The following is a 25,313-nucleotide window of genomic DNA, read 5'->3' on the forward strand; positions in this document are numbered from 1 at the left end:
CATGGAACTTGTTCATTGTCTGGTGATAAAATATAAAGAGCTGGCATAATAGTTTCAGGTCTTGGCAATCTGCTTGAACTTCCTCAGAGAGAAACCAAGTACCCCAGAAGGCAGCCCGCCTCACTCTTTCTCTGGGTTCAGTGAGGCGCACCCCACCAAGGCTCCAGGACGGAGCTTTCAGAGAATGGTGGATTAAGCTGCAAGGCGGAGGCTGGGAAGGGATGGGTGGGGTGCCACCCGGGGCCTGGCAGTGTGTTCCATGGAGCCTGACCCTGCAGGGCCTTCGGTGCTGTGCTAAGTATCAGGTAGGCTCATCCAGGAGACAGTGAGGACTGGTGAATGCTGTTAGTGTGAATGTCAGAAATGTGACTCGGGCGGCAGAAACTTTGTCCTTGATTAAAGAGAAGCAGAGTTTAGAGTATCAGGGGGTGGCAAAAGGGGACGCTGGACCTAGAAAGGGTTGAATGCCAGGTCCTCTGTGCTGGGTTTCCATTTTCCTCACGTCTGGATTCCATTACTACGAGAAGGTTCCCAGCACAACCTCCCCACCCCATGAGCTAGAATGCTTTTGTCTGTGCTTTTACCACATGCTCCATTTCTTAGTATAGCAGTGGGAATTTTACGTAGTAGAAATTTCAGGCCAAGGGTTCTAATTTAGGTCTAAACTGTTCCCCAAAGCCTTACACGTGTGGAAGGCGATCAGATGGAATGTGCTATGCTCACCAGTGGATTTGCACAATGATGCGTTTCCAGTTGAATGTACTGTTGGGAGCCAGGGCTAGAAGGCTGGGTTCCTGTCCCTAGCTCCTCTTCTCTCTCTCTGCCTCCTGACCATCCCTGGATGAGCATATGTCCTCTGCTGTGTCCTTCCACCATGATGTTCCTGACCATGTACTGAATTCCTTAGAACTGTGAGCCAATTGAACCTCCCCTCCTTCAAGTTATGGCTGTTGAGTATCTTGTTCCAGCGGGAAGAAAGGAAACGCTATATTACAGTTCAAGTGACTTGTTTTAAACCAGTGGAGGTGTACAGGCCAGTTTGGCCTCTGCTCCTGCCCTCCTATCTCTTGGGAGTCAAGCATGGATGGAACCCTGAGCTCAATGCTCAGGACTGCCTTGGAGGAAGACGAGGGTGGCTGGGATCAGCGAGGACTACGGTTGTGTGTCTGTTCTGTACAGCCAGGCCGATTCTGTGGCCTGTAAATGATTGTTTAAAACATGACCATGGAGATGACTAACATAGGGCAAGGGCAAGATGGTGAAAGTGTTCATGGCGGGTAGGAGTGGTGCCCAGTCACGGCAGGATCACCCACTGTCACAGCAGGATCAGCTGCTGTGGGCACTGAGGGCGGGTTCTGCAGTGGGAAGAAGGGGAAGGGGGACATAAAAAAAGTATCTGCAAGAAAAGCAGCAACTTGTGGCCCTATTTATGTGCAACTACGTGTGTAGGTTTGCATCAAGAACTGTGGGGTAGCAGGGCTATCAGAGCGGCAGTGGATGGTTAGTTCATTGGAATGATTACAGATGATTTATTTCAAGGTCTTATTATTATTATGTTTCTTTGTGTTTGAAAATTTTGCAATAGGCACATGTGATTTATTCTGCCTAACTAGAAGGACACCACAGATGCTTTTGTTGTGTGGAAAATAGCTTGTGTAATGAGTTGCTGTTTCAGAGGGAATTTTTCCTCTTCCCTTTCTCTGTCCTGCGGGGAGGACGAGACTTGGTGCAAGGAGAAAGTCACAGAGAGGTGGATTCCGGTGGGTGACTCCCGAGTTAGGGACAGAGAGTCCCTGCACTCGTCCTGCCACAGCCTTTCTCTTGGCATCTCAGGAGCGTTCTCCGTGGGCAGATCTTGCCTGCCCAGATCAGTGGCTTTCTGTGCGAGCTTCTTAGCCTGACCTTGCCACGTGTTTTCATCCTCAAAATTTTACTTCTAGGACTGCTTCTGAGAGAAGCCGGCTGGCTCCGGGTCCAGGCTTTCCTCCTCAGTGAGTGAGGGTCGTAGCCAGTGGTACTGCCCACAGCATGGGGCACAGGAACACCCTCCTCCCTCCTCTGCAAGTCATCTTTCTGCTTCCCAAATTTTGAAGGCCTCGGTGGCCTTCCTGTTTCACTCCCTTCATCCTTCACTAAAGCCTGGTCCAGCCTGGCCCATGGGGCTGTGCAGCCCCAACTTGGGCTAAGGGGGCCACTGGACCATGGGCTGCTTCTCTCATGGCGTGTTCTCTGAGGTTTTTCTTTTCTCTTTCTTCTCCCTCAAAAGGCATCCATTTGTCAAAGTGTTTTTAAATCCTTGGAGTGTTCACTTCTGGTGCACACCATAGCTTGTGCTTGGAAATGCCCCTGAAGGCCCGGGTGCTGATTTGAACCAGTGAGCATCACCAGCGTGGCCGTGCAGTAGGAGAGAGATGCAGGTCGCGGTTTAGCTTCCAATGCTGACTTTTCTAGTTAGGTGACCTCAGAGAAGCACCTTCCTCCCACCTCTCACATGGAGCGATCACCCCTCAGGGTTGTTGAAAACTCAGGGAAATTAAAAAATGTGTTTCAAACCACAGGGAAATATTATTTTATTATTTTTGTTACATTCTGGTATGTTGGATCAGACAGTGTTATTGCGGGTTATTGAGTTCAGCTCTCTATGTAAAATAAATATATTGTATTTCCTTGTTAGTTTTATATCATGTATGTCTATAAATTTTCTCAAATTATTTTTGGCTATGGTGGACTATAGCCAGTGAATGAAAGAATTCAGGGAATGAATGAATGGATCAGTTTAGAGCTATCAACCCAGCACTGCTCATCAACGTTAATTAATGTGTTAAGCAAACAAGGTCAGAAGAAAGGTCTGTGCTCTTTTCCTTGCTTTTAAAAGTGGCACCATGGTCTGTGAAATAATTGAATAGAAAAACCTAATTCTATTGTCTCTTTTCTTAGTTCTGCCTTAAAATTATTAACTCCTTTCACATGTATGAGCCAGGGCTTTTAAACAAGATGATTAATGACCATGAGAACTTCTGTTATGAGCATTCTTCAGAAGTGAGTGTCCCTAACCAAATCTTAATAGCCTTTGGTAAATCCCGCTTCCTGCAGAAAGGAAAGCAAATCAGATCATCGGCACAGGGCAGAGCAAATCAGATGCACATTGCCTTGAAGGCGAATTTTCCACCCTCTGGCTGGCTTCTTTCTGCACCTGCTGTCCTCACACTCAGGCAGAAAACCATCACTGTTATGATTGTCACCTGCCCGAGGCTTGTCAGTGGCTTGGGAAGGAGGAGAGACACTGGGCGGGGGGCCCATGGGTGGAGCTGGTGAGTATTTGCCCTGCTCCTAGGGCTGTCCCAGGACACAATCAGAAGCCGGGCTGTTTTTCTTGAAAAGCACATTAGAACTATTGGCGGCCTAATGAAGAGATTTTTCAAAAGGTCACCGGTGAGGTTCTCACGGAAAACCTGGGTGTTTACTCCCAGATACTTACCCTCATGAGCCATTTTCAAAGAGGCATGCAGTAAACAGGAAGTGCTCTAAGGAAGTCGGGGATACAGGTCACATGAGAGTGGAATCTTTTTCTTCCAGCTTGATACAGAAGGGTGTTCCAGGGATGGGCTGAGTAGGGACCGAAGAATGAGTAACTCAAAGAAATCGCCCCAAGGGAAAGTGTTGTGGGGAAGAAAACTCAGCTCATCAGAACCAGTGGAGTCTGTGTATGTGTTTCAGTGCTAGTACTTAGCCCGTGTCACACGGGCATGTTGGCACGCCTAATTCCAAACATCTGAGCCCAATGGGTATTGCCAAGCTGTGGGGGGAGAGTTGGATAGGTTGAATGGAAAACAACAAAAACAAAAGAAAATGACCAAACAGCGAAAAGTTGAATCTGGCTCATTAAAGCCGCACACATGAGATGCGGGAATGGAAACCAACCTCTATCATGGTTTGAACTTGCAGCTCCTGGCCAGACACAAAAGCTTGCAGTGGGACAAAGTCCTGCGGCTGGAGGAGGTGCAGGCCCAGCTGGGAGTCAGCCTGGAGGAGATGCTGTCGGTGGCGGAGGACGCCCTTCATCCCGAGCCCTACAGCCCCGAGGAGATCTGTGGGTACCTGGGAATTAGCCTGGAGGAGCTACGGACCCAGATCCTGAGTCCAAACACTCAAGATGGTAAGTCTGCCGGGTAAAGGAGGGCCCATGCTTCTCCCCATTTATGCCTAGCAGCTCTTCAAACCTCCATGGGTACCTCTGATCTTAAAGGGTACTTGAGGGAATTTGGAGAATGGGTGCATTTCGGCAAGCCCAATTATCTTGGTCCACGGCTTCACGAACTGTTCATTCACCAGCACCCAACATGTCCTAGTGTCTGCCAGTCACCCTGGCTCTGCAGAGGTGAATGAGCCATGATCCCTGCCCTCAGGAGCTTCATAACTCAGTAAGCATTTCCTAATGAAGGAAAAACCCCTTCATTAGGTCGCCAAAAATAGTAGAACTGTGGGCTTCTCCACCCTCCAGAACAAGAGCCTGGCTTCCGATTGTGTCCTGAGGCAGCCCCGTAGCAGGGCAAAGTGCTGGCCAGCTCCACCCATGGGACCCAGCCCAGAGCCTCTCATCCTCCCTGTGTTAACTTAGCTTCCCTTTCCTTTCTCTGGTTATTATAGTCCCTGTTATAAGAAGGTCAGGATTAGATCCCGGCTGGTAAGTTCTGTGGGCCAGCGCTGGGGACACCTGCACATCTTGCTGCTCATGGTGATCCCCAGGGCCCACTGTTATGGAAAGCTGATTTCTATTTGCCAGCTGCTTTCCGCAGTGTTGTTTATAACCCACAACATCAGAAGCTGAAGTGAAAGCTGGGTCCATATGGGCAGAGTATGGGGCCTTGCACAGTCTGCCCTAGCACAGACTGCCCACAAATAGACAAGCTCCTGTCTCATGACCAGCCATTGAGTATAGGCCAGAGTAAATTCAGCTTAGAAACGGAGCTTGTCTATTTATGGGCAGTCTGTGCTAGGGCAGGACGATGCAGAGAAGGTTTAATTTATTTTTAGAGTGAGGTTGTGTGTGTTGGGGGCGGAGATTGGGACAGATGTCATCACTGGGGCTTCATTTCCACCCCATTCAGTTCATTTCTGTAACTGAAACTGTAAGGCCAGGGTTGTGTCCATGGTGATGAAGGAGGAAGTCATGGTAGAGGAGATGGTGCACAAGCAAACGTGTTTGGAAATCTAAAGGCAAGGAAGTAAAGCTCCCGCCACTGGGAGGGGTCCCGAGAAGGAGCCCGGCAGGGCCTCTCTGTCCAGGGGTGTGGTACGGAGCCTGGGCCACTGCACAAGCAGTCCGCTCTCTACCCCAGGAGACTCCCTGCTTTTTAGGTTCCAGTCTGTGCAGGGTCACACAGCACCATGTAGGGTGCCCTTGGGCCAGTGGCTGCCCAGTCACTCTCGGGAGGTCCCAGGCAGCCAGGGAACACTTGGAGGATGTTTTTGGGCTTCTCAATTCCATTTTGAGACCGCTGTCCTTGCTGCCCAATAGAACCCTAACTCCTCTCCCGCCAGCTGCTGTCTCATGACCAGCCATTGAGTATGGACTGCGGATTTGTCTGCAGAGTAAATGCTTAAAGGCTGAGATGACTGATAATATGGGCACAGGAAAAGGGAATAATCTGAGGGTGGAGGTCAGGGTTCAGTTTCCCACATTATCAGATTCACTTTAATTTGGTGAACCCTGATTAGGTCTCTAGAACTAGGATACGCAAACTGTGGCCCAAGCCAGGCCTGCCACCTGGGATTCTGCAGTTAACCCCCTGGAGAATACAGCCGTGTATTTGCTGTGATTGCTCTTGTACCACAGTGAGAACTGAGCACTTGTGACAGAGCCTGAATAACCCACCCATTCTAGAACAGTCTCTGGCCCATGGCAGAGAAGATTTGCCTACTCATGCTCCAGAAAAGTGAAAGACCAGTGTTCGCCTCACATTTGCCATGAAATGGGCAGGGTAGGAGTAGCTTCCTTCCAGGGTGATTGTGTGCCACACCGATAAGACATTCCTGGTACCGGAAGGGCCCATGATGCCATGAGTACTTGAGAAGCCAGCAGGGAGAGGTTGGAGCTGACTTTGCTGAGAAGAAGCCCCAGCGAAATAATAAATAGGAATGTTCTAGAGGACAGAAGGAATTCCAGGCAGAGCAGGCAGCAGAGCAGAAAAGAGCAAGAGAGGACTGCATGCCTGAAGAGATGCAGGTAGCTGGGTATTTCTGGAACATAATGTCCAGGGTGGAGGGTGATTGGTGTCAGGCTGAGTCCTGTGTGGTGCTAGCTGGTTAATGAGGGGATAGTGACATGCTTGTGGGTATAGAGGTTAGGTGGTGCTGGATAGATAGAGCTTCCAGGGAGATGGCCTCTGTCGACCTAAGATGATTTCTGATTTACTTAATTCAGCAAATATGCATTGATTTCTGTTAGTCAAACCTGCTATAATACAGGGCGTGATAGGGAGGAAAGGGAAGGTGGGTGCTTAAAGTAGGCAGCACAGACTTCCCAGGGGGAGAGGGTGGAGGCTCAGTCTGGCAGATCGGGGCCTAGTGAAGATCCAGAGACTCCTGGCGCAGAGCCCTGGAGAGCAGGTGCCCAGGGCACAGTGAGAGTCAGCTGCATGGGATGCAATCCTGAGACCACAGTGCTGCGCTAGTGACAAAAACCTAAGATAGAGACTGTGATGGGTGGTCATGCTCCATGGGACAGCTGAGTCAGATCTGGTGATTGCCTGTGCCTAGGCAGGAAGGAAGAAATGAAGGAAGAGGAGAGGAAGGAAAGAAGAAATAGGAGGAAATCACACCAGGTGGTCCTAAACAACTCCACTGGCACACTCCTATAATTCCAGCCACTTGGGAGGCCGAGGCGGGAGGATCGCCAAGCTTGAGGCCAGTATGGGCAACTTAGCAAGAACCTGTCTCAAGCAAAACCCTTTCCTCACAGCTTCTGTTACCTATCTGACAAGCTCGGTGAATTTCTCACCTTTTCCTAGTCCTCTTTGCTAACAACTTCTTCTCTTTTACTGTGGCTGTGTCCCTTCCTTTCTGCAGATGCCTGTCCTTCCTCCTTTTCTTTCAGCAGCTTTGAGGTTTTGGAATAAGCTAACTTCCCAGAACACACAAAGGGTACTTTGCCGATCACAGGAAAGGTATTGTTGTATGAATATTTACTGTTTTCCCCCAAAGAACAATGACTTCCTTGTCCTGGCAGTAGAAGATGCCTGCTTCATTTTTCCCGTCTGAAACAAGCTCTGCCACCTCACCCATAGTTCTTGTAACTACCTAGGTCTTGTTTGTATTCCATAAATCTGTGTTGGATGAACACATAAGTTATAAAAACTTATGATCATCACTTCCTCTGTGGGCTCTGGAATTGCTGAGATTAACATTACTTAGTTTACTTTCTAGCTCAAGTTATCTGGTCCCCAGCCACAGATCCAGTGGGAATTTAGGAACCAAAATCTCTATCTCTTTGGCTTGATCTTTCTTACTCTTTTTGTTGGGCTGGTTGATTTTGATTCTTGAGCAAAGTTTTTGTTTTTGTTTTTGTTTTGATTTGAGACAGTCTCACATGTAGCCCAGGTTGGCCTTGAACTTGCAGCAATCCTCCTGCCTCAGCCTCATAAGTGCTGGGATCATCAGGGTGTACCAACATGCCCAGCTTGCAGATGTCTCTCTTAACCATCTAGAAGACCAGAGGTGAGCATGAAAGTGCTCGGCTGAGGACTCTGGAGGGTGGCACTGCCCCTGTCCTCCAGGCGCCCGCCTGTCACATGCTGAGTTGTGACTTAGGCAATTTTTCCCATGTGGAGACCCATGCCATTTAGGGACATACAGACTCTGATGCTGTCCTTTCACCACAATTATCCTGTTCTCCTGGCTGTGAGTGGGAATGGTGAGCTGGCCTTCACCATTGTGCATGAGTGTGACACAGAGGTGGCAGGGCAGGGAGAGATGCTGCCATGGACCATGGCTCAGAGCTTCTGCTCCCCAAGGCCAGTGTCCAGTTGTTATTTTGTCCTTCCAAATGTCCTTTGGTTACATTTAGAAATGAACACAGGCCATTCAAATGAAACACACACAAAATACAGTCCCCAAGGTTTTTTTTTTTTTTAACCAGGAATTGAAACTCAGGACCTTGCACTTGCCAGGCAGGTGCTTGTGCTGCTGAGCTGCATCCCCAGCCTGATCCTTAAATTCTTTAGATGCTTAGAATGCCTGGGACCCCTGGCTGGAGGGGGGACTGACTAGGAATAGTTGAGGGACTATTTGCCAGCCATTGCCTACAGGGAGAAAGGGTTAAAGTGTGTGGTCTGGGATCTGCAGGAGGCCCAGTGACCCTGTGGTCTGAGTCAGGAGAGATGGGCAAAGGTACCAAGCACAGGACTAAGTCAAGGTCACATGGAGGAAGAAGGTGGGGCAGGCAGCAGTGAAGGGGGATCCTTGGGGGTCTTTGCCTTGTGGGTGTCCAGGCTGAGCTCTGGGCTAGGCAGCCTGGCCAGCTGCCCAGCTGCACTGTGCTTACCAGGGTGCCAGAGCTGTTACTTGTGTTACCAGCTTCACATGGGACTATCTCCTGGCAAAGTGCTTGCTGGTTGCTGGCTCATTTATTTCACTTCATGATGATCATGGCTTTGGAATCAAGTCCAGGTACCTGGCATAGACTGATTTTTAGGAAGACATCCACAGAGGATGGGAAAGAGCCCCCAAACCAGAAATAAAGCAACGAATCCTGAAATAACAATAAAGCAACGAATGCTCACTCCTCCCTTGCTCCTTCTGGCTTCACTCTCCCGTCTTGGCCTTCTCATCAGCTGGTTTCAGCAGTCCTTCAACAGTATCTTATTTTGGCTTTTCTTGGCTCTGATATTTCAAGTGGGGCGGATCGGTTAGTCTGAGGGTAAAGAGTTTCATTTTGGCCCTGTCTCGTCCTGATGAGTTGGTTTTAGAAAAAGTTTCCCAAGCTAGCTGGAGTGAAGGAACCGACCCAGGAACGCTGGTTGCATCCGAGCTGTCCCTCGTGCTGTGGAAGAGTCTGTGCAGGAAGGGCTGGGCTTTTCAGCTGTCCCTCCCAGGTCGTCTTGGCTGAGCCCACAAACTACGATTTGCTCTTCCATAATGGAAAAGCATAAAGGCAGTTTGCAGAATGAAAAGGTTCAGTTCAGTACTATAAATGCCCAATGAACTGTTCTCAGCTAGAAGGAGACTGGATTTTAAAACAGCCTGTAAGATATTCAGCATCACACACTACCATCTCAGCAGACTTGGTTGTTGTTCTTTGGAAGACTTTTGGAAGAAAGGTTTCCGTAAAAAGTAGAAGAAACTCTGCGGTCATCGTAGCCCCTCTATTGTCGGTGAGGCCAACTCCTTAAAATCCACGTGATGGACTTCAACAATAAGGCCAAGTAAAAAGCACCCTTGGGTTTTATCTGTTGTTTTCATTTTTACAGGATATGAAATAAGTTGATTGTTATGAAACAAAGTATAAAAAATCAGATAATAACTATTTTCTTCAGGCAGAAAGATGTTATGCTTTGAGCTGTTTTGGAAGTTGCGTGTGGGATGTTTTGCTTCCCTTTGGCCTGTCCCATTCCCAGCTGCCCTGTCCTTCTCTTGGCCTTCCAGCTCTCACTGACTTCTCAGCAGTCTGTCCAGCTGCTGTGGGCAGGTTCAGGCCAGCAGTGAGGGGTCCTACTCTAATTTCTAGGGAGAAAATAGGCCGAAGTGGTATCTCAGGAAACTTGAGGGTGATGCTTTCTTTTTTGGGTTTACCCCTTCCTCTTCCAGATGGCTGCTATGCTCCTTGGGCAACTTTTTTCTTTAAATACTGAGGGTAAAGAGTGTCCTTTTGTACCTGTCTCGTCCGGATGAGACAGCAAAGATGGACAGTGACACATCTCACCAGGTGTGGCTTTGAGGATGCAGCATCTTAACACTGTCACTTTCTGCAGGAAGAGCCCAGGACTGGTGTGTCAGGCACGGGGTGGTACTCAAATCACAAGTAGGGGTGGCCCTGGTCCTGGTTCTAGTTCTGAGTCCAGCAGACAGGTCACATAATGGGTGAGCTGCGATGGTGCTGGGTGTCCCTACTAGATCTGGAAGCCCAGTAAATGCCTTTCTTCATCCTTTGTGCACAAATCTGCCTGTCCCCGTGTGTCCTGGATCCTGGCCCTCTGGCATCTTCCCCCCAGCTGCCTCCTTGGCTTTGGCCTCACCGACCCCAGGACCCTCTGCCCTGGCTACTGTAGTCCAGCCCTGCCCATCTCTTGGCTCTGACCCTGGAGTTCTGTATTTCCTTGGCTGCTGGCCCCACCATTAGAATGCCCCAATGAAGAACAGGAAAAGAAATCTTATCCTCCCAAGTTTGTAAACTGTATTTTTAAGTCTGAGGATCTATTACCCAGAATTCCCTTTGCTTGACATAATCAGGGCCATATCTCTGCCTTTTGGGAGACCAGCTTGGCAGGTGCACTGGGGACTTGGTTTTAGGGCTCTCTACTGTGTGTATGAAGTGGTTTCTGCAGACAAGGAGACAGCCAATGTCCTCTCATCTAACTGTACCCCTCTGCTCTTTGGAGACAGCTTCAGTGGGTCATTTCCTCCCACCATCTGCATCTCCCCAAGAAACTAACCTGTCACCTTGCCTTGTCCTTCTTTGCTACTTTTGCTTTTGTTTTCACACATTTTCAGGCTTCCATATAAGCAAATGCTTTCTATGTCAGTGAAGCAGCTTTTTGAATAGGAAGGTCCTTTTATTTGGGGCAGAATTATTCTCTTCTGCGTTGTTCTTTTCCGACAGAAAGCTTCAAATTCCTGAACTTGTCCATGGTTATTTTTAGGCCTGAGGATATGTAACTTCAGTAACGACTTCAGAGTCTCAGTGGCTCGTCCTAACATTTTATTTCTCACTTACTATGAATATTCAAAGGAAGTCAGCAAGAAAATCCTTTCAGTCGGAGGGTTCGGGGGCACAGGCTCCAGGGAGGGTCTCTAGCCCTCCATTTTGCTCACGTCTCCCTGGCAGGAGGAAGGGAAGTGGCTAACTGCTCATTGGTTCTTGATATCTGCCAGTGTGTGATCCCTGCCACTCCCCCCTGATTTGATTGGCCCAAACAGATCACATGGGTGGGGCGCGCTTCTTAGGAGTGGGGCAACATAGCCTTCCTGCAGGATAGGGAGTATGGGGGAGACAGCCTTACTGACTCCCACACTTCACGCCGCGTAGCTCAGTCTTTTCCCATCAAATATTCATGACACTGATAGGAGTCAATTTACTTTCCATATAGACCCAAAGTTGTCATTTCTTTCCAGACATCTGGGGCAGTGAATATTGTTCTTGACTAAATTCCAAGTTATTGTCACTTAAGACTCAGGCAGATGGACTGTGACCTCTTTTGATGTTGGACGTTTCTCTCGTCCTGGCATTTTATCCATGTTTGGTCTGGGGAAATCCTTTTTAGTCTTCTGTGTCATGGAGTTCACTTCCAGATTGTCATTCTGATAGGCTGGGATGTGGCCCAGGAAAACATGTTTGCTGTTAGTTATTTACTGGCTGTGGCCTTTGTTATTATAATTTATTAATTAATTAGTTTTTTAATTTTTCAAAGTACTCAGGAGAAAGTTTCCTAGTGGGACCGTCTTGGCTGGAGGTTGTGGGCCATTTCCTGTGCACTGTGCTTTCTGTCCATGAATGGATCTGTGGCTTCCAGCAAGTCATTGTCACGTGTCAGTAGTAATGATGAGGAAAAAATGACTAGATTTGTGTCAGCATTAGCAATTCTAACCATGTGACAGTCTCAGCTGATGGCACTTTGCTGCGGGTGTTGGATGAGAATGTAACAGGCCACCACTCCACATTCTGGGTAGAGACAATGTTTAGTTTTTTTTAAAAGACTGGGGGAGAAGCTGGCGTGGTGGTGCATGCCCATAATCCCAGCATTTGAGAAGTTGAGGCAGGAGGATCACTGCGAGTTCGAGGCCAGCCTGTGCTACAAAGTGAGCTCAAGGCCAGCCTGAACTGCATAGCAAGACCATCTCAAAATACAAAACAAAACAAAAAAGACTGAGGGAGACCATTGTCCATTCTCGGTATTGTCTTTAGAAAGTAGGGGAGGCCACAGAGATGGACCTGTATTCCTTCAAGGGTCATGGGAGGGACAGCAGAAGCAGCCAGAGACCATGCATCTAGGAAGCAGCATGGCTGAAGATGATGGAGTGTAACACAGCTGAGGAAGGGTGAAATGTTCCAAGCAGGAGTAGAAACTTGTACACAATAACCAAAAACATAGCAAGTTATATCTACTTCAGTTCTGTGTTCTTAACCTTATAAGAGAAAAGGAGCAGAGATGAGAAGATGAAAAGAAACAGAGAAAGGAGGAAAAATTGTCTGACTATTGGGAAAGGCCGGTGCGAGTGCCCTGAGCGTGGCTCGGGACCGCACATGAACACGAGCTCTGAACACGAGCTCGTAGAAACTATAGCACGCTGAGTCTGCGTGCTCTCTCTGCCCTTTCCCCTGCGGAGCCACACTGTGTGTGATCACAGGGTTCTCTAACGTAGCTGCGTCCTCTATCTTTTTGGGGTGCTGCCAGTTATACTGTGAACACCGTAAGATGTTTGCAAGAGTGAGACCTGTTCATCGTCTTCACACCTTGCTGAATGCTGCAAAGTCCAGGCATACACAGTCGGTACAGGAAAACGCACACTTTGGGAAGCAGCTCTGGGTCCTCTTCTGTGGGTGTCTTTCTGAAGTGTGATCAAATGGTTGTTGAATACAGCTGCCGAGTGCCATCCTACCAAAAGGCAGGCTGGTAAAAATGTGACGTCATCTACTTTATTCCCCGGGTCTGGCACTTCCAGCGCTTTCCCAAGGTAAAAGGACTGTGAAAGGGCAAAGCTTTGCATTGGTTCAGGACACTCAGGTGGCCAGAGCAACTGAAGATCCTCAGGAAGGAGGACTCCAGAGCTGCTGCAGGAAGGGGTGAGGACGATGGGGTGAGTGTGTTTAAAGTGAGGGGGAGGATTCTGAGCGGGATCATGGCCACAAGTCTTTTATTGTAATAATTTTAAAAACTCTTAAACATTTGCTAGATGTGTCTGTCAATTACACTTCACCTGATTTACTTTTTTTCTGCTCTCACTCTTTCTCTTTTTGGTCTTTCTTTCATGATAGGAGTCAAACTATGCCCCTAGCCTAGTGGTTTGTTTGTTTTGGTACTGGGGATCCAACTCACGACCTTGACCTCGTACTTTCCAGGCCGGCGCTTTTGCTGCTGAGCTAAATCCCCAGTCCTAGTGTGTTATTTTTAATCCACATCACAAGGGAATTCAGAAGGAGCCTCAGAACCCCATCCTCCTTGGCCCCCATCTGTTCCTGTGCACAATTTTCCAGAGAAACCGAGGTGAATGTCTGAGCACCCTAGCTGGGTCTCTGTGAGTGGCAGATGCTCACACGATGCTAATCTGTTCCATTACTTTTTCAAAAAATCACATTGGGGAATCAATTTAATAAGTAAATGATCTTTATTCTTTTTTCAACAAGTATTCTTTTGAGGGCCAGCTGCTTAAGCACTGTGTGTTAGCTGTCAGTGAGGCCTGCATAATCACTGCCCTCATTTAATTTAGCATTGTGTGGGAAGATAACAATACAATAATTAGCAAAGCGTTAACACGGAGGGTGCTACTTATCTTTCAGATACAGGTTGATTTTTCCTTATTCTCCCTTCTCCTCCCCCCAATAATTCAGTTAATAGGAGAAAGCCAAGTGGGGAGCTCATTCCTTTTTGTGTCAGAATTCCAGGGAGGGCACACTGTAGGCCAGTGTGACGTTGTTCCTGTAGAGTCCTCCACCAGCTCTGTTGCTGACCAAGACTCATCCCAGCTCCCAAGGCTGTTTTTCCAGTGGCTTGTCCTGACCACTGGGAGCGATGATCTTAAACTCTCCCAGGGCTCGGGATGGTGTGCAGGAACTCACCCCCCACTCTTTCCAGTGGCTTGTGATGCTGCCTCCTTTCACTGGTTCCAAAAATAAACCGCAGGGAACTCTGGGAAGTTAATGGGTAAATTGTCTCCTGGGGAGAGGGAACTGTGGAAATGTGGTGGCTCATCTGGGGAGCTGCTGCAGAGCCCTCCCTGGAGGATGAGAGCGAGGCAGAGCCGGCTCTGAGGAGGGCAGGAAGGTGCAGAGGGCAGAGGCCCTGCCGCCCTGATGCTGTGGGTGCCATGGTGTTAATGGGACAGGGCGCCTGGCCAGAGGCAGGTGTGGCTGGCCCTAGAAGAGGTGGGGATTGCCGAACAGGTCTGTGCGAGGTACAGAGGTTCCTCCCTGGGTTGAGTGTGGCTGTCAGATGGTGGAAAACATGAGAGATTTCTGTGCAACCATGAATCAGCGCTCTGCGAGCCACTCTTACCCTGAAGTAGCCGCTCTCGCTGCTTTGGAAGCTGCGTAAACAGGAGCTTGTTACTCTCTGTGGACAAAACACCATTAAGCTGTGGGTTTTCAGTACTCATAGATGCCCTTTGGAATGTAGTTTTCCATGGACTCATGGGGTTTGGTTGAAAATGCATATATAGATTTTTTTTCCCATCGGTGGTTTTGCTTTTAAGAGCAGGTAGTGAAAGATGCCCCCGCCCCTTCAAATGTAAAAAAGCTGATTCAATTTGTCTGTGCTCATGGGAATGGGATGCTAATGTGGCCGAAAAGAATGGTGTATTTTTTATGGGTCTGACCATTTCAGAAACTTCACATGTATGAAAAATATTATTAGTAAGAAAGTAAATCTGAAACCACAGCTCAGCTTCAATGAGGGTTACAGTGTTTTTCCATTGTGCTGCTGCTCTCCTCCACGGAGCCTGGGCCACAGAGCAGGGACTCATTAGAACCCCACAGCACTGAGGGTCCGAGTGGGTTCTGAAGTGGTTTCCCCGGCCGCCTCTGGGTGGCTTTTCTTGGAAGCCACTCCTGGGCTTTGCCCGCTGGAGCTTTCTGTTTCGCAGAGAAATTGGCTGGTAGCGTGCAGCGACACTAAATCCATGACTGCTTCCAGCCCTTGGCCCGGCAGTGGGAAGTGGCTCTGGGGCCCAGGAGTCCCAGAAAGATTCTTTTTGGTATAGGGAATCGACCTCGTGGCCTCGTGCTTGCTAGGCAGGTGCTGTGCCACTGAGTTAAATCCCCAGCCTCAGAAAGATTAATCGTAATCTCACGTGATAAAGATTTCCACTTGTTCCCGCTCAACATGTTTCTTTGGTTTTGATTTATTTCCCTGAGATGCCGTCTTCCTGCAGACCGTGTCTGATTTCTAAGGTATTTAACACTCGTTAGCTGATTGGCTGAAGACCAGCGTTCATTGTGCACAAAGCCTTGTGCAGTTTGTGCTAGAGGCCACAGGGAGAGGCCCCCAGCCTTGGGAGAGCCACCGCTCTCCTCACAGTCTTGGGCAGAGTCCAGGGACTGTCCTCTGGGGAGGGCTCACACACCCTAAAGCGCATTTGCAGGAATATATCAGTGAGGGAGGCTGGTGGTTAGGTGTTCATGGGGAGGAGGTGGAGATGCTCAGTGTCCCCGCCATGGCTTCGGGCCAGGTGGCAGGTGCTGGCATCTGAGGTCATCATCTCGGCGAGGTCCTTCTGTGCATACTGGTAATGCTGGTGACCTGGTGATGGGGGCTCTTGCCTTCAGTGATGGAAGCTGGGGGTCATCTTTGTCTCTCTTGGGTCACTTGAAACCTGGATGTGGGAAGAGCATGAGGCCCCTCATGTGCAGGCTGTGTGCATCTAAGAGCCCAGATCTGTAGGTCCTGGACTTGGGATCCTGAGGATCCCAGGATCTGTGCCTGAGGAATGCTGGTGACCATGTTCTCCACTGCCTGCTTCTCTTGGCTTCTGGCCACCTCCTTTCTAGCTGTCTCCTCTCCTTTCCTGACAGAGGATAAGAATATAATCACTAGGCTTAGGAGATTTCAAGAGTGCTCTGATGTCTTCAAAGTAAGTTCCTTTTCACCCAAGTTGGTGTAAGTTTCTAAGGCTTATAAACAAACCTGACTGCCATAATTGCTGAAGCCTAAGATGCTTCTGTACCTCTAACCTGAGGTCTGAACCTGGCTCCACCATAGCTTTGTGGGCCCTGTGTGTGTTGTCCTGCATGGGGCTTTGTGGATATTTGTGTGCTCAGATGGAGGAAGGTCCCGTAGCTTATATTCCATTCTCTAAAGCTCCTATAACCCTACCAGGGCCAGGAGCCATTATTACGGGATTCAGCTTACACATCACACTAGCTTACCTCTGCCTGTTGCTTCGATTTCCTCTCTCATGATGTCCCCTGCTACTTCTGTGTCTTTGTGTCATTCATGGTCCAGGCAAACTGAAGTACTGCATGGCTCCCAATACCTTTGTGCCTGACGTCCTCCGTGACTTACATCCTCCATCCACCTCCATTCCCTACCTTAAGAAGGTGACCAGCTCACCACACTGCTCGCCTTCACCAAAAGCTTTGTTCTGGCTTCTCTTCCCTGTGAAGGTCATGGTTGCTGTGCTGCATCCCCTCCACCCACCCAGCCTGGCCCTGCCACAGCCTATGCCAAGCCAGTGCCTGGTGCGAGGGCCTCTCCTGTGGGAGGGGGATTCCCACAGGCTTGGCTGGCTCTGTCCAAGGCATAGTCCAAAGGGCCCCTCAGAGAGCCCCAGTGCCTTGGCCTCAGCCTGTCCACACAGCAGTCTGCACGTCGAGCCTTTGGCTGGCTTTTCTCCTGTCCTGTCTCACTCTCCTTACACCTTCGCCCTGTTTCCTAGAACTGGGTCATCACACACAGCCCTGTCCCAGGCTCTGCCTCCTGTCATACCATCTTGACTTCATGCCTGAGATTAGATCTGCTGCCCCTGGCTGTCCCTATTTAGTGATTTCTCTCCAGGGGACTCATTTCCTGAGCATCAGGGGCTTCTTTTACTGATTATTTTGGTCCTTTGCTTTAAAACCAGCACAGAGCTGTCTTCCAGCTTCCAAAGAACTCAAAGGACACAGGCTACCGAGAGACAGCCATGACCCTTGATTGTCACAGTTAGGACAGCGGGTCATGCTGATGTGATGAACACTTGAGGAAGAGATTTGCTCTGAATTCCTGGCTTGGGAGCTTGGTGGGACCAAGACCATGTAGATGCTTGCAGGGTACGGGCAGAGGGTGAGCTGGGAGGGTGCTGAGTGCCAGGTAAGGGGGTGGGGACCACATGGGTGCCATACATATGCCGTTTCCAGGGGCAGCTACTCCTCACCCTGGCCAACCACCAGGCCTTTCAGCCTTTCAAGGAAAACAGACATCTGGATTCTTATGGCATCACCCAGTGTAAACATGGCCCCATGGGTCAAGAAACATCCCCAGGCTAGCGACAGCCCCTGGCCTGTTAGTTTGCCAGGGCGCTGAAGGTTCGGCTGTGAGAACAGATTACTGTGGAAGCCTCTTAGAGCCCTCCTTCTGTGATCTCTTGTCCCAGTCGCCCCCACTGCCAAGCCCTGTGTTCTTTCCACATTTCCAGGGACAAATGGTTTGTCTGACCTGTTGAACTGAGTTGGCCAAAGCAGAGGATTCTCCTTAGCATCTGTCCTGTCATTTGGAGCATGGCATGGGACCCATGCAGGTCCTCGGGCGAGCCATTGGTGACTGTTGCTAGGTGGCAGTGCTGGTGCATGCAGAACTGCCATCAGATCTGTGGACTCTGAAGAGCTTGAACAGGGATGCCCTCCATGTACGGTGGACTCTTGTTTGCAGAGCTTGTGTGAGCGAAGGGGCACCTGGCCGTGTCTCCTGGCCATGTCCCCTGGCTGGGCTTTCCCTTTCACCTTTCCCACTAAAGAAGCAATGTCACAACCAAGTATTCCACTAGGGGTTAGTCCTTTATGGCAGATGGGTTCCTATCACAATCTGTATGAAGCCATGGCGAACCTTTTAGAGATTGAGTGCCCAAACTATGACTTCCCACAGCCCATTTATGTATCATAAAGCACCCACAAAACTCAACACTGAGGTTTCAGTTTAGAAAAAACAACTTGTACATTGAATCTTTTGTCTTAAAAGAAAAACAGCACATGTGTAATAGAGGTTATTATACAAGTGAAAGGGATGCAAAGGCCAAGTGAAGTGGTCTTTATTTTGCAGTTTAAGTTGTATACGGCTGTGAACATTCACAGTGTCATGATTTCAGGATTAGATTCAAAATTGCAAGATTCACATGGGAGAAAACCAGCATTGCAAAATCTACATGGCACATCTTACTTTGAAGTTTCAGATTCCCTTGGACAGGCCAGGCCACCAGTAGTGCTGTAGAAAACCAGCATCTAGTGTTAGATTCTTAAGTCAGATTTGCCTTGGAAGTAATCACCCATGAAGTGAGCATACTGAGAGACGGTGTCCTTCATCCTTTAATGTAATAATTGTTCCCAAGGATTACGGGAGCTCATAGGCAGATGGAGCATCTGGTTGAAAGCTAACTGGACAGGGAAGAAAGCTGTTATGGACAGAATTTCAGATTTCCTTGGAGTTTTGGTATCCATGCTCCAGAGACCTGATGGCTGCCAGCATCTAACGAGCCAAGGCCCTGGACCCAGAGAGCACTTGTGAGTTCCAGCCAGCATGCAACTGCTTTCCCTGCAAAGGGTGGTCTGCAAATCTGCCGGAGCCTTTGGCAAGATCTTTGCAGCATAATTGAAAACAGCTGCCCTCGCTGCCCTTTCCCTTGTTTCCTGAGTTACTACTGCTCAGGAGGCTCGAGCCACGGCAACCTCTTCCGCATCTTCACCCGAATCTTTACCGTGCCCAGCCAGGGCCGCACAAGTCATTCCGGTTCTGAGCTTGCCAGGGAAGCTTGCTCACTGCCAGCATCGGGCGGGGATCCTGTCTTCTGCACGGCACATCCTGGCATCTCTGGTCACAGAGCAAAGATCAGAGGTAAAGGCTGAGTAGGAGACAGCGCTCCACTCAGTTTCAGCTGAGAGCCTTTTGCCCTGGAGTAATGTGTGATCTTAAAGAAAAGGAACAGGGACCTTCCTGAAGGACTGTATTGGCTTTTATCACAGAACACGGCCCTGAAAGATGCTTGGATGTGATGCTGAGACCACTGTAGATTCTGCATTAAAAGAGACACATTTGGACATATTAATTAAATATAACGCGTGATCTCTGGATCTTAGTGAAACTTAAACTGGGTGAAGACTGGGACTATTTAAATGTGCCCTGGATTCCTCACTTTATTATCATGTTACATTATTGCCATTCCTTATTTTAAGGAATCAGTGGTAACTGTGTTAGCTGTGACTGATACGGTATGGATGTATAAAAGTGTCCTCATTTTCAGGAGATACGTAAGTCATCCATAAGTGATCAGAAAATACTGCAGCAAAATATCAGTTGGAGCAAATATAGAAAATGTTGGCAACTGTTCCATAGACGTGATGCGCTTATGGAGTCTAATGTTTCTGCCTTCCCCTGCCTGCTGGAAATTGGTAATTACTCTCGGTTGGAGATGCTGTTTGTCTCCTGGAGCACAGTGCGCAATTTGTCTGCGGCGCAGCTGCAGGTGGTGCTGCAAGGCAGGCCTTGCATCCCGGTCCTGGGCTTCACAATCAGCCCGCAGCGTGCTCTGCTCTGCTCCTCTCTGCTGTCTGGGTTTGTAACTCAGCCTGTGACGGTGGGAGGTGAAGCAGTTCCAAAGTCAAACTAGAGCATGTGGAATCCTGCAGCTGGTATCTTAAACATGCTGCTTCGACCTCAAGTCTTAGAAAAGAACAGTATTCAACTGCAGTTACCGGCTTCCCTTTCTTCCGCAGTGAGCTTGGGATTAGGAACTATGCAAGGCCTGCGGTACCCTTCCTGTCCTGCTCCCCACTGTGGGAGGGGGGGAGGCTTCACACCTCCAGTGTTTGTAGACCGACTGTGCCAGGGCTGAGGACCGGCAAAACTCTTCCCTTGGGATGTTTTGCCACACAGGCCCTATAATAAATCATGTTCTTATTTCCATGAAAATGGTTCACATGACCTGGCCACAGACAGAACAAAACATGTTGTTTTGTTGTACGTCTTCTCTCTACCTACACGCAGGGTGTAATTTCTTTCTCTTTTTATTACTGTTATTTTTCATTCATAGTTAGTGTCAGCAGTTGTAGGTTTAATAGCAAAAGAAAAATCCTCCTGTCCCCTTTTCCCAGCTGTGAAATAATGGGGCCTTTTAAAATAGTGCCCAAATGTGGGCATTTCTGATCTCGGGCTGTGGTTAAAAATAAAGTCCCGTATGTCATCTTCCCCTGGAAACACCCATCGCCCTCCCGTCTGTGAGGCGCCAGAGGTGCCCTGGGCGAGGTTGTGCTGGGTTGGGTGCACTGGACTAGAACTCCCATTTCCTGCTCCTTCAGCTCCAAAACTGCAGAGATAAGGGGAGGTAATTCTGTGAAGAGACTTGGCAAGGGCCAGATGCTGGCTGTGGACTGCAAGCGTGGAGCAAATCCACATGCAAGACACTGCCTCTAGTGGAGGCCCTTATGGCTCCATGGAGGACCTAACAGGGAACCTGAGCCTTCAGACAGAGGCGACCCTTTGAGGGAGGAAGGGCGTGAAGCCATTTCCTGTGGGACTCCAGAGTCAGTCATTTCTGAAGCGGGAGTGCTGGGGTATTGCCGGCAGGTGTAGCTGTGGTAGAGACCAAGGTCCTGGGGTGAGACTGGAGCTCGGCTGTTTTAGCAGCTCAGTCTGACAGTGGGGACCCAAAGGGAGCCTGCAAGTAGGAGCCACTGACCCACACAGTGAGATCCATTGGCAGGTCACAGGAAGTCAGCCGTAGGAAAGACCACAAACATACAGTGGAGAGTTTAAGAGGGAGGGATTATTGCAAGGCGCATCAGAGAGAAGGAGCAATTAGATTTGGTGACCGACTGTACGTCCTCTTTGAAAAAGAACAGCAAAAGTCTCATAACTTTGCATCATTTCACTGATGCCAGTAGTTAAATTTAGGGCTTACTTTCTAGAAACTTTGAAATAAAATTTTTAATAATTTGTAGGAAATTTTAATAACAAAAAATTTTAAAAATTTTAATAATTTGTAGGAAATTTTTAAGCTTTTACGTGGTTCTCAAGAATGGTGGTCCTCAAGAATGGGGGTTCAGTTTAACTGTTTTTACAAAAATACCAAATAATGAGTGCTGGTACTAGGTGACTTAGGCCACAACACATTCTGTCTTGGGCTCTGGAGATTGGAGGTTCAGCAGCAGGCTGCCAGCAGCTGTGGTGTCTGGTTGAGCCCCTTTTCCCAGTTCTAGTGTTTGATCAAACCCCTCTTCCTGGTTTTTGTGTGTAGTCAAGTCCTTTTTCCTGGTTCCAGTGTCTGGTCTTCCTGGTTCCGGTGTCTGGTCTTCCTGGTTCCGGTGTCTGGTCTTCCTGGTTCCAGTGTCTGGTCTTCCTGGTTCCGGTGTCTGGTCAGGTTCCTCTTCCTGGTTCACAGAGGCCTGTTATAGAAGGCAGCACCTGCCTATGGTGGGAAACACAGCTCCAGACTCTTCTTTTGCTAACCCTCATCCTGGAAATCCAATCTTATGATGTCAGCCAAATCTGCGCATCCCCAGGGCCCCTCCTGATACCATTGCACCCAGGGTTAGGGTTTTCACATATGTGTTTTGGGGAGATTCCGCATGAGGTTCCTGACACATGGCTCCTCACTGCCTCCACCCTTCACTGCTTTTTAGCCACCTCTAAGAATCACAAGGAGGGTGCTGTGGGAGCAGTGGAACCGGAAATGTTACTAGATTTAGAGTTTCATAGCTGGAAAATGAAAATACTTCTGAGAGAGGAATCACAGTTTAAGAGGGACAGAGTCCTGCAGAAAGCCTACCTTGCAGGCAGTTCAGTGTCTTGCTGATGTTCTCTGTCCTTGGGGACCACAGCAAGGGACCCACAGGTGTGACCCAGAAAGGCAGCCTGCGGGGTGGAGTGCAGGAGGGGGCTGCAGGCCGGCTCATGGTCCCTGTTGGCATCCTCTGTGTAGGAGGTGACAGAGAGTACAAATGGGGTGTTGAAGGGTTGTGCGTGATTGTAGGGAGCTGGAAGGATCCCAAGAAATACACCTCAACCCTGTTTATAAAAATTAATTCTGTTGATGTCCTTTCAATATACCTAATGATCACATCCATCACAGGGAATCTGCCTGTACAAGGTTCATGTTGAGTCCTTTTTCCCCTTTCCCTCCCCTCCCTTCAGCTCTTCTCCCTCCCTTATTTACAAAAGCTTTGTTTCCAATTTTTTCCTTCAATTTTTTATTTTCCCCTCCCCTCCCTTGTTCTCCTTCCCATTTGAACATTGTTTTCCTCCCTCTCAGTATCTATCATCCCATTTTTGGCCCTTATTTACCCTTTTGGTTTCTCACACAAGAGAACCAATGCAATATCTAAACAGGTATGTCTCACTTATTTCATTAAAAAGGATGGTCTCAAGGTGCTTCCATTTACCTAAAAATGTGTCATTTATCCTTCTTTATGGTAGAATAGTACTCCATTATATATAAAAATTGCATTTTATTTATCCATTTCTCTGATGGGCATGTGTGTTGTTTTCAAGATTTAGCTATTACAAATTGTGCTGCTATAAACATGGGTGTGCATATATTGCTGTAGTATGATGCTTTTACCTTTTTGGGAAGCTACCAAGCAGGGGGAAGAGTTGGGTCAAATGGAACCTCTAGTTTTAGTTTTTTGAGGAATCTCCATGCCAGTTTCCACAGTGGTTTACCAATCTACACTTCTGCCAACAGTGGAGAAGGCTTCCTTTTCCCCCAGAGCCTTGGAAGCATCTTTTACTGGTTTATTTCTTGATAATGACCATTCTTTCTGGGGTGAGGTGAAATCTCAGTGTTGTTTTAATTTGCATTTCTTGAGTGACCAGTGATGCTGAACATTTTTCCATGAATTTATTTGCTGTTTGTACATCTTCATCTGAGAAGTGTCTATTCATTTCAGATGCCCATTTTTGGATTGGGTTTTTAAATGATGGGGGGGATTGAGTTTTTTGAGCTCTTTATATATTATAGCTATTAGCCCTTTGAGGAACAGCTGGCAACACTTTTTCCCCACACTGTGGATTATCTTTTAACTCCATGGGTGGTTTCTTTTGTGTGAAAGCTTTTTAATATGGTGAGACCCAGTTGTTAATCCCCATTTTAGTTAGTTTTAAAAGTGAAAATTTTCAAATTTAATTTTAAAAGTCTTCTCTTATTAGGTTGGTTCTTATTTATTTATTCATTGATTTTTGCTATCATACTGCAGGGTGTAAGAGGGTAAATAAGCTTATAAGCTGGTACATAAACATGATCGTAGGCAGGGCAGTGATGGCGAACCCTGCAGATCTCTCAGCTGTGACCAAAGCCTGCCGTGACTCGCACGCCGAGACCTCAGGGGTGGCTGAGGGTGGCAGCGCGGGGCCCAAAGTCTCCCTGCGCCGTCCGCTCAGTGCCCACCCTGTCCCTGTCCCACAGCGCCTGTCTTCAAGTTGTACCAGCGGGCCAAGCACGTGTACAGTGAGGCGGCCCGCGTGCTGCAGTTCAAGCAGATCTGCGAGGACAGCCCCGAGGACGCTGTGGCGCAGCTGGGGGAGCTGATGAACCAGAGCCACCGCAGCTGCCGGGACCTGTACGAGTGCAGCTGCCCTGAGCTGGACCAGCTGGTGGACACCTGCCGGTGAGTGCCCGGGTCACCACGGAGCGCTCTGAAAGGGCTGCCCTGCCTTCGTCCCCGTTTTTTTGTTTGTTTGGTTTTGTTTTTTTTACATTTTTCCTAAATTTTATTTTTAGAATGTTTATGAGTCCCCGTCCACAGTCCATCATGATGACGCTCAGAATGGGGAGTTGTCCCTGTGCTTGGATCTTGCTTTGTCTCTCTTCTTCTGTGAGGGGCTGCCCCTGGGTAGCACTGGACATGTTCTCTCCTGCTCATCTGTAGGACAGGAGAATTTCAGCCTGGTTTTGTTCCATTGTGAGGCTCCATGTTTGGATCTTACTGTGGCCACCTGGCTGGCCTCAAATTCACGCAGTCCTCCTGCCTCAGCCTCCTGATGCTGGCATTACCAGCGTGTGCCACCACGTCTGGCTGGAGTCTGTTCTTTGCAGCAGTGTGAGAGACTCTCCGGAGCGAGCGGCTAAGAGACCTTTCAGGAGGGCAGCTCTTCCCAGGCCCTGCCATGCCTCACTCATATTTTAATGATCAGGCTGTGCTGTGCCAGGAGTGGTAGGAGTTTTAGGGTCTGTGGTTCTCAGGAGGGAGACAGCCAGAAGAGGGCTCTGGTGTGGCAGAAGTGGGGAGGTCAGCCCAGGAAGCCCTCTGCAGCAGGCATGCCCTGCCTTACAGCGTTACTCGAGGTAGTTGGAGGGCAAAAGGGGCTCCAGAAAGCACAGGGTGTAAACGGCTGACTGAGACGGACGTGGAAAGGGCTCCTCTTCACTGTGACAGAATGGGGACCGCAGTGTTCCCTCACCTCAGAGGCATGGCCTTGACACTGAGAACCAAAAGGGAAACTGGCCAGAGGATGGTGCAGAGCTGCCTGTGGTGAGCAGTGGGGTGCACCCAGGGTGGACACTGGCTCGTGGGGTGCAGAAAGCCTTCTGGAGCTAGGATAGAGGCTCCCTAGGAAGCTCTGGGGCGCCGGAGGTGGAGGGGCCACATTGTGCAGGAGGAGTGGGAGGGAGGGTATTGTGTCCCGAGGTCTCCAGGCTCCTGAGTTCCCCAGGCATCTGGCCCACCATGAGCCAGGGGGAAGAGGCCTCAGAAAGGGGAGGAGTAGGGCGACGGTGCCCCAGGGTGGCAGCGCACAGAGGGGCTGGGCTATTAGGTGCCGAGAGCGGGGTGGGTGATGATGGAGAGCAGGCAGTGGGAGCCTTCCACAGGGGCCTCCAAGGCCGCTGGAGCCACTGTCACAGCCACAGGGCAGGGCCGGAGATCCTGATGGTGGGTTCCGCTTCGAGGGAGAAGAAGCTGGTAAGAGCGCTCCCAGGACCTCGGCCCCAGGAGCTCTGCTTCTCCAGAAGCTGCATCTTTGGCAGCTGTTCCTCCAGATTCTGTCTGGCTAGAGCACCCTGCCTTGCGAGACCCTAGCTTGGGGAAGGGGCGGAGGACTCGAACAGGCTCGGGGCAAGTCGGTAGGAAGCTGGCCCCAGCCAGTGCCTGGCTGCCCCACCCCTCCTCCCAGCCCGAGCGCCAGCTGTCCCTCAGCACTCAGCACTGGGCAGACCAGGTTGGTCCTTGGCATCCTGGGGTGGCATCAGGGCCTTGAGCCCAACTC

The 25,313-nt window shown here is 49.2% G+C and overlaps 1 protein-coding gene across 2 annotated transcripts in view; it reads left to right on the top strand.

The window, feature by feature from the left end:
* The window catches only part of Galk2 (galactokinase 2), a 108,682-nt gene that overhangs the window by 78,037 nt on the left and 5,332 nt on the right, over positions 1-25,313 (top strand). For both annotated transcript variants that reach the window (XM_005004568.4, XM_003471862.5), the window contains exons 8-9: positions 3,946-4,156; positions 23,515-23,716. In XM_005004568.4, coding sequence (XP_005004625.1) covers positions 3,946-4,156; positions 23,515-23,716 — 413 coding nt within the window. The remainder of the gene's footprint in view (positions 1-3,945; positions 4,157-23,514; positions 23,717-25,313) is intronic.

This window comes from Cavia porcellus, unplaced genomic scaffold, assembly GCF_034190915.1.
Source record: "Cavia porcellus strain 051 isolate PalLab524CR breed Dunkin Hartley unplaced genomic scaffold, mCavPor4.1 scaffold_1, whole genome shotgun sequence".
NCBI lineage: Eukaryota > Metazoa > Chordata > Mammalia > Rodentia > Caviidae > Cavia > Cavia porcellus.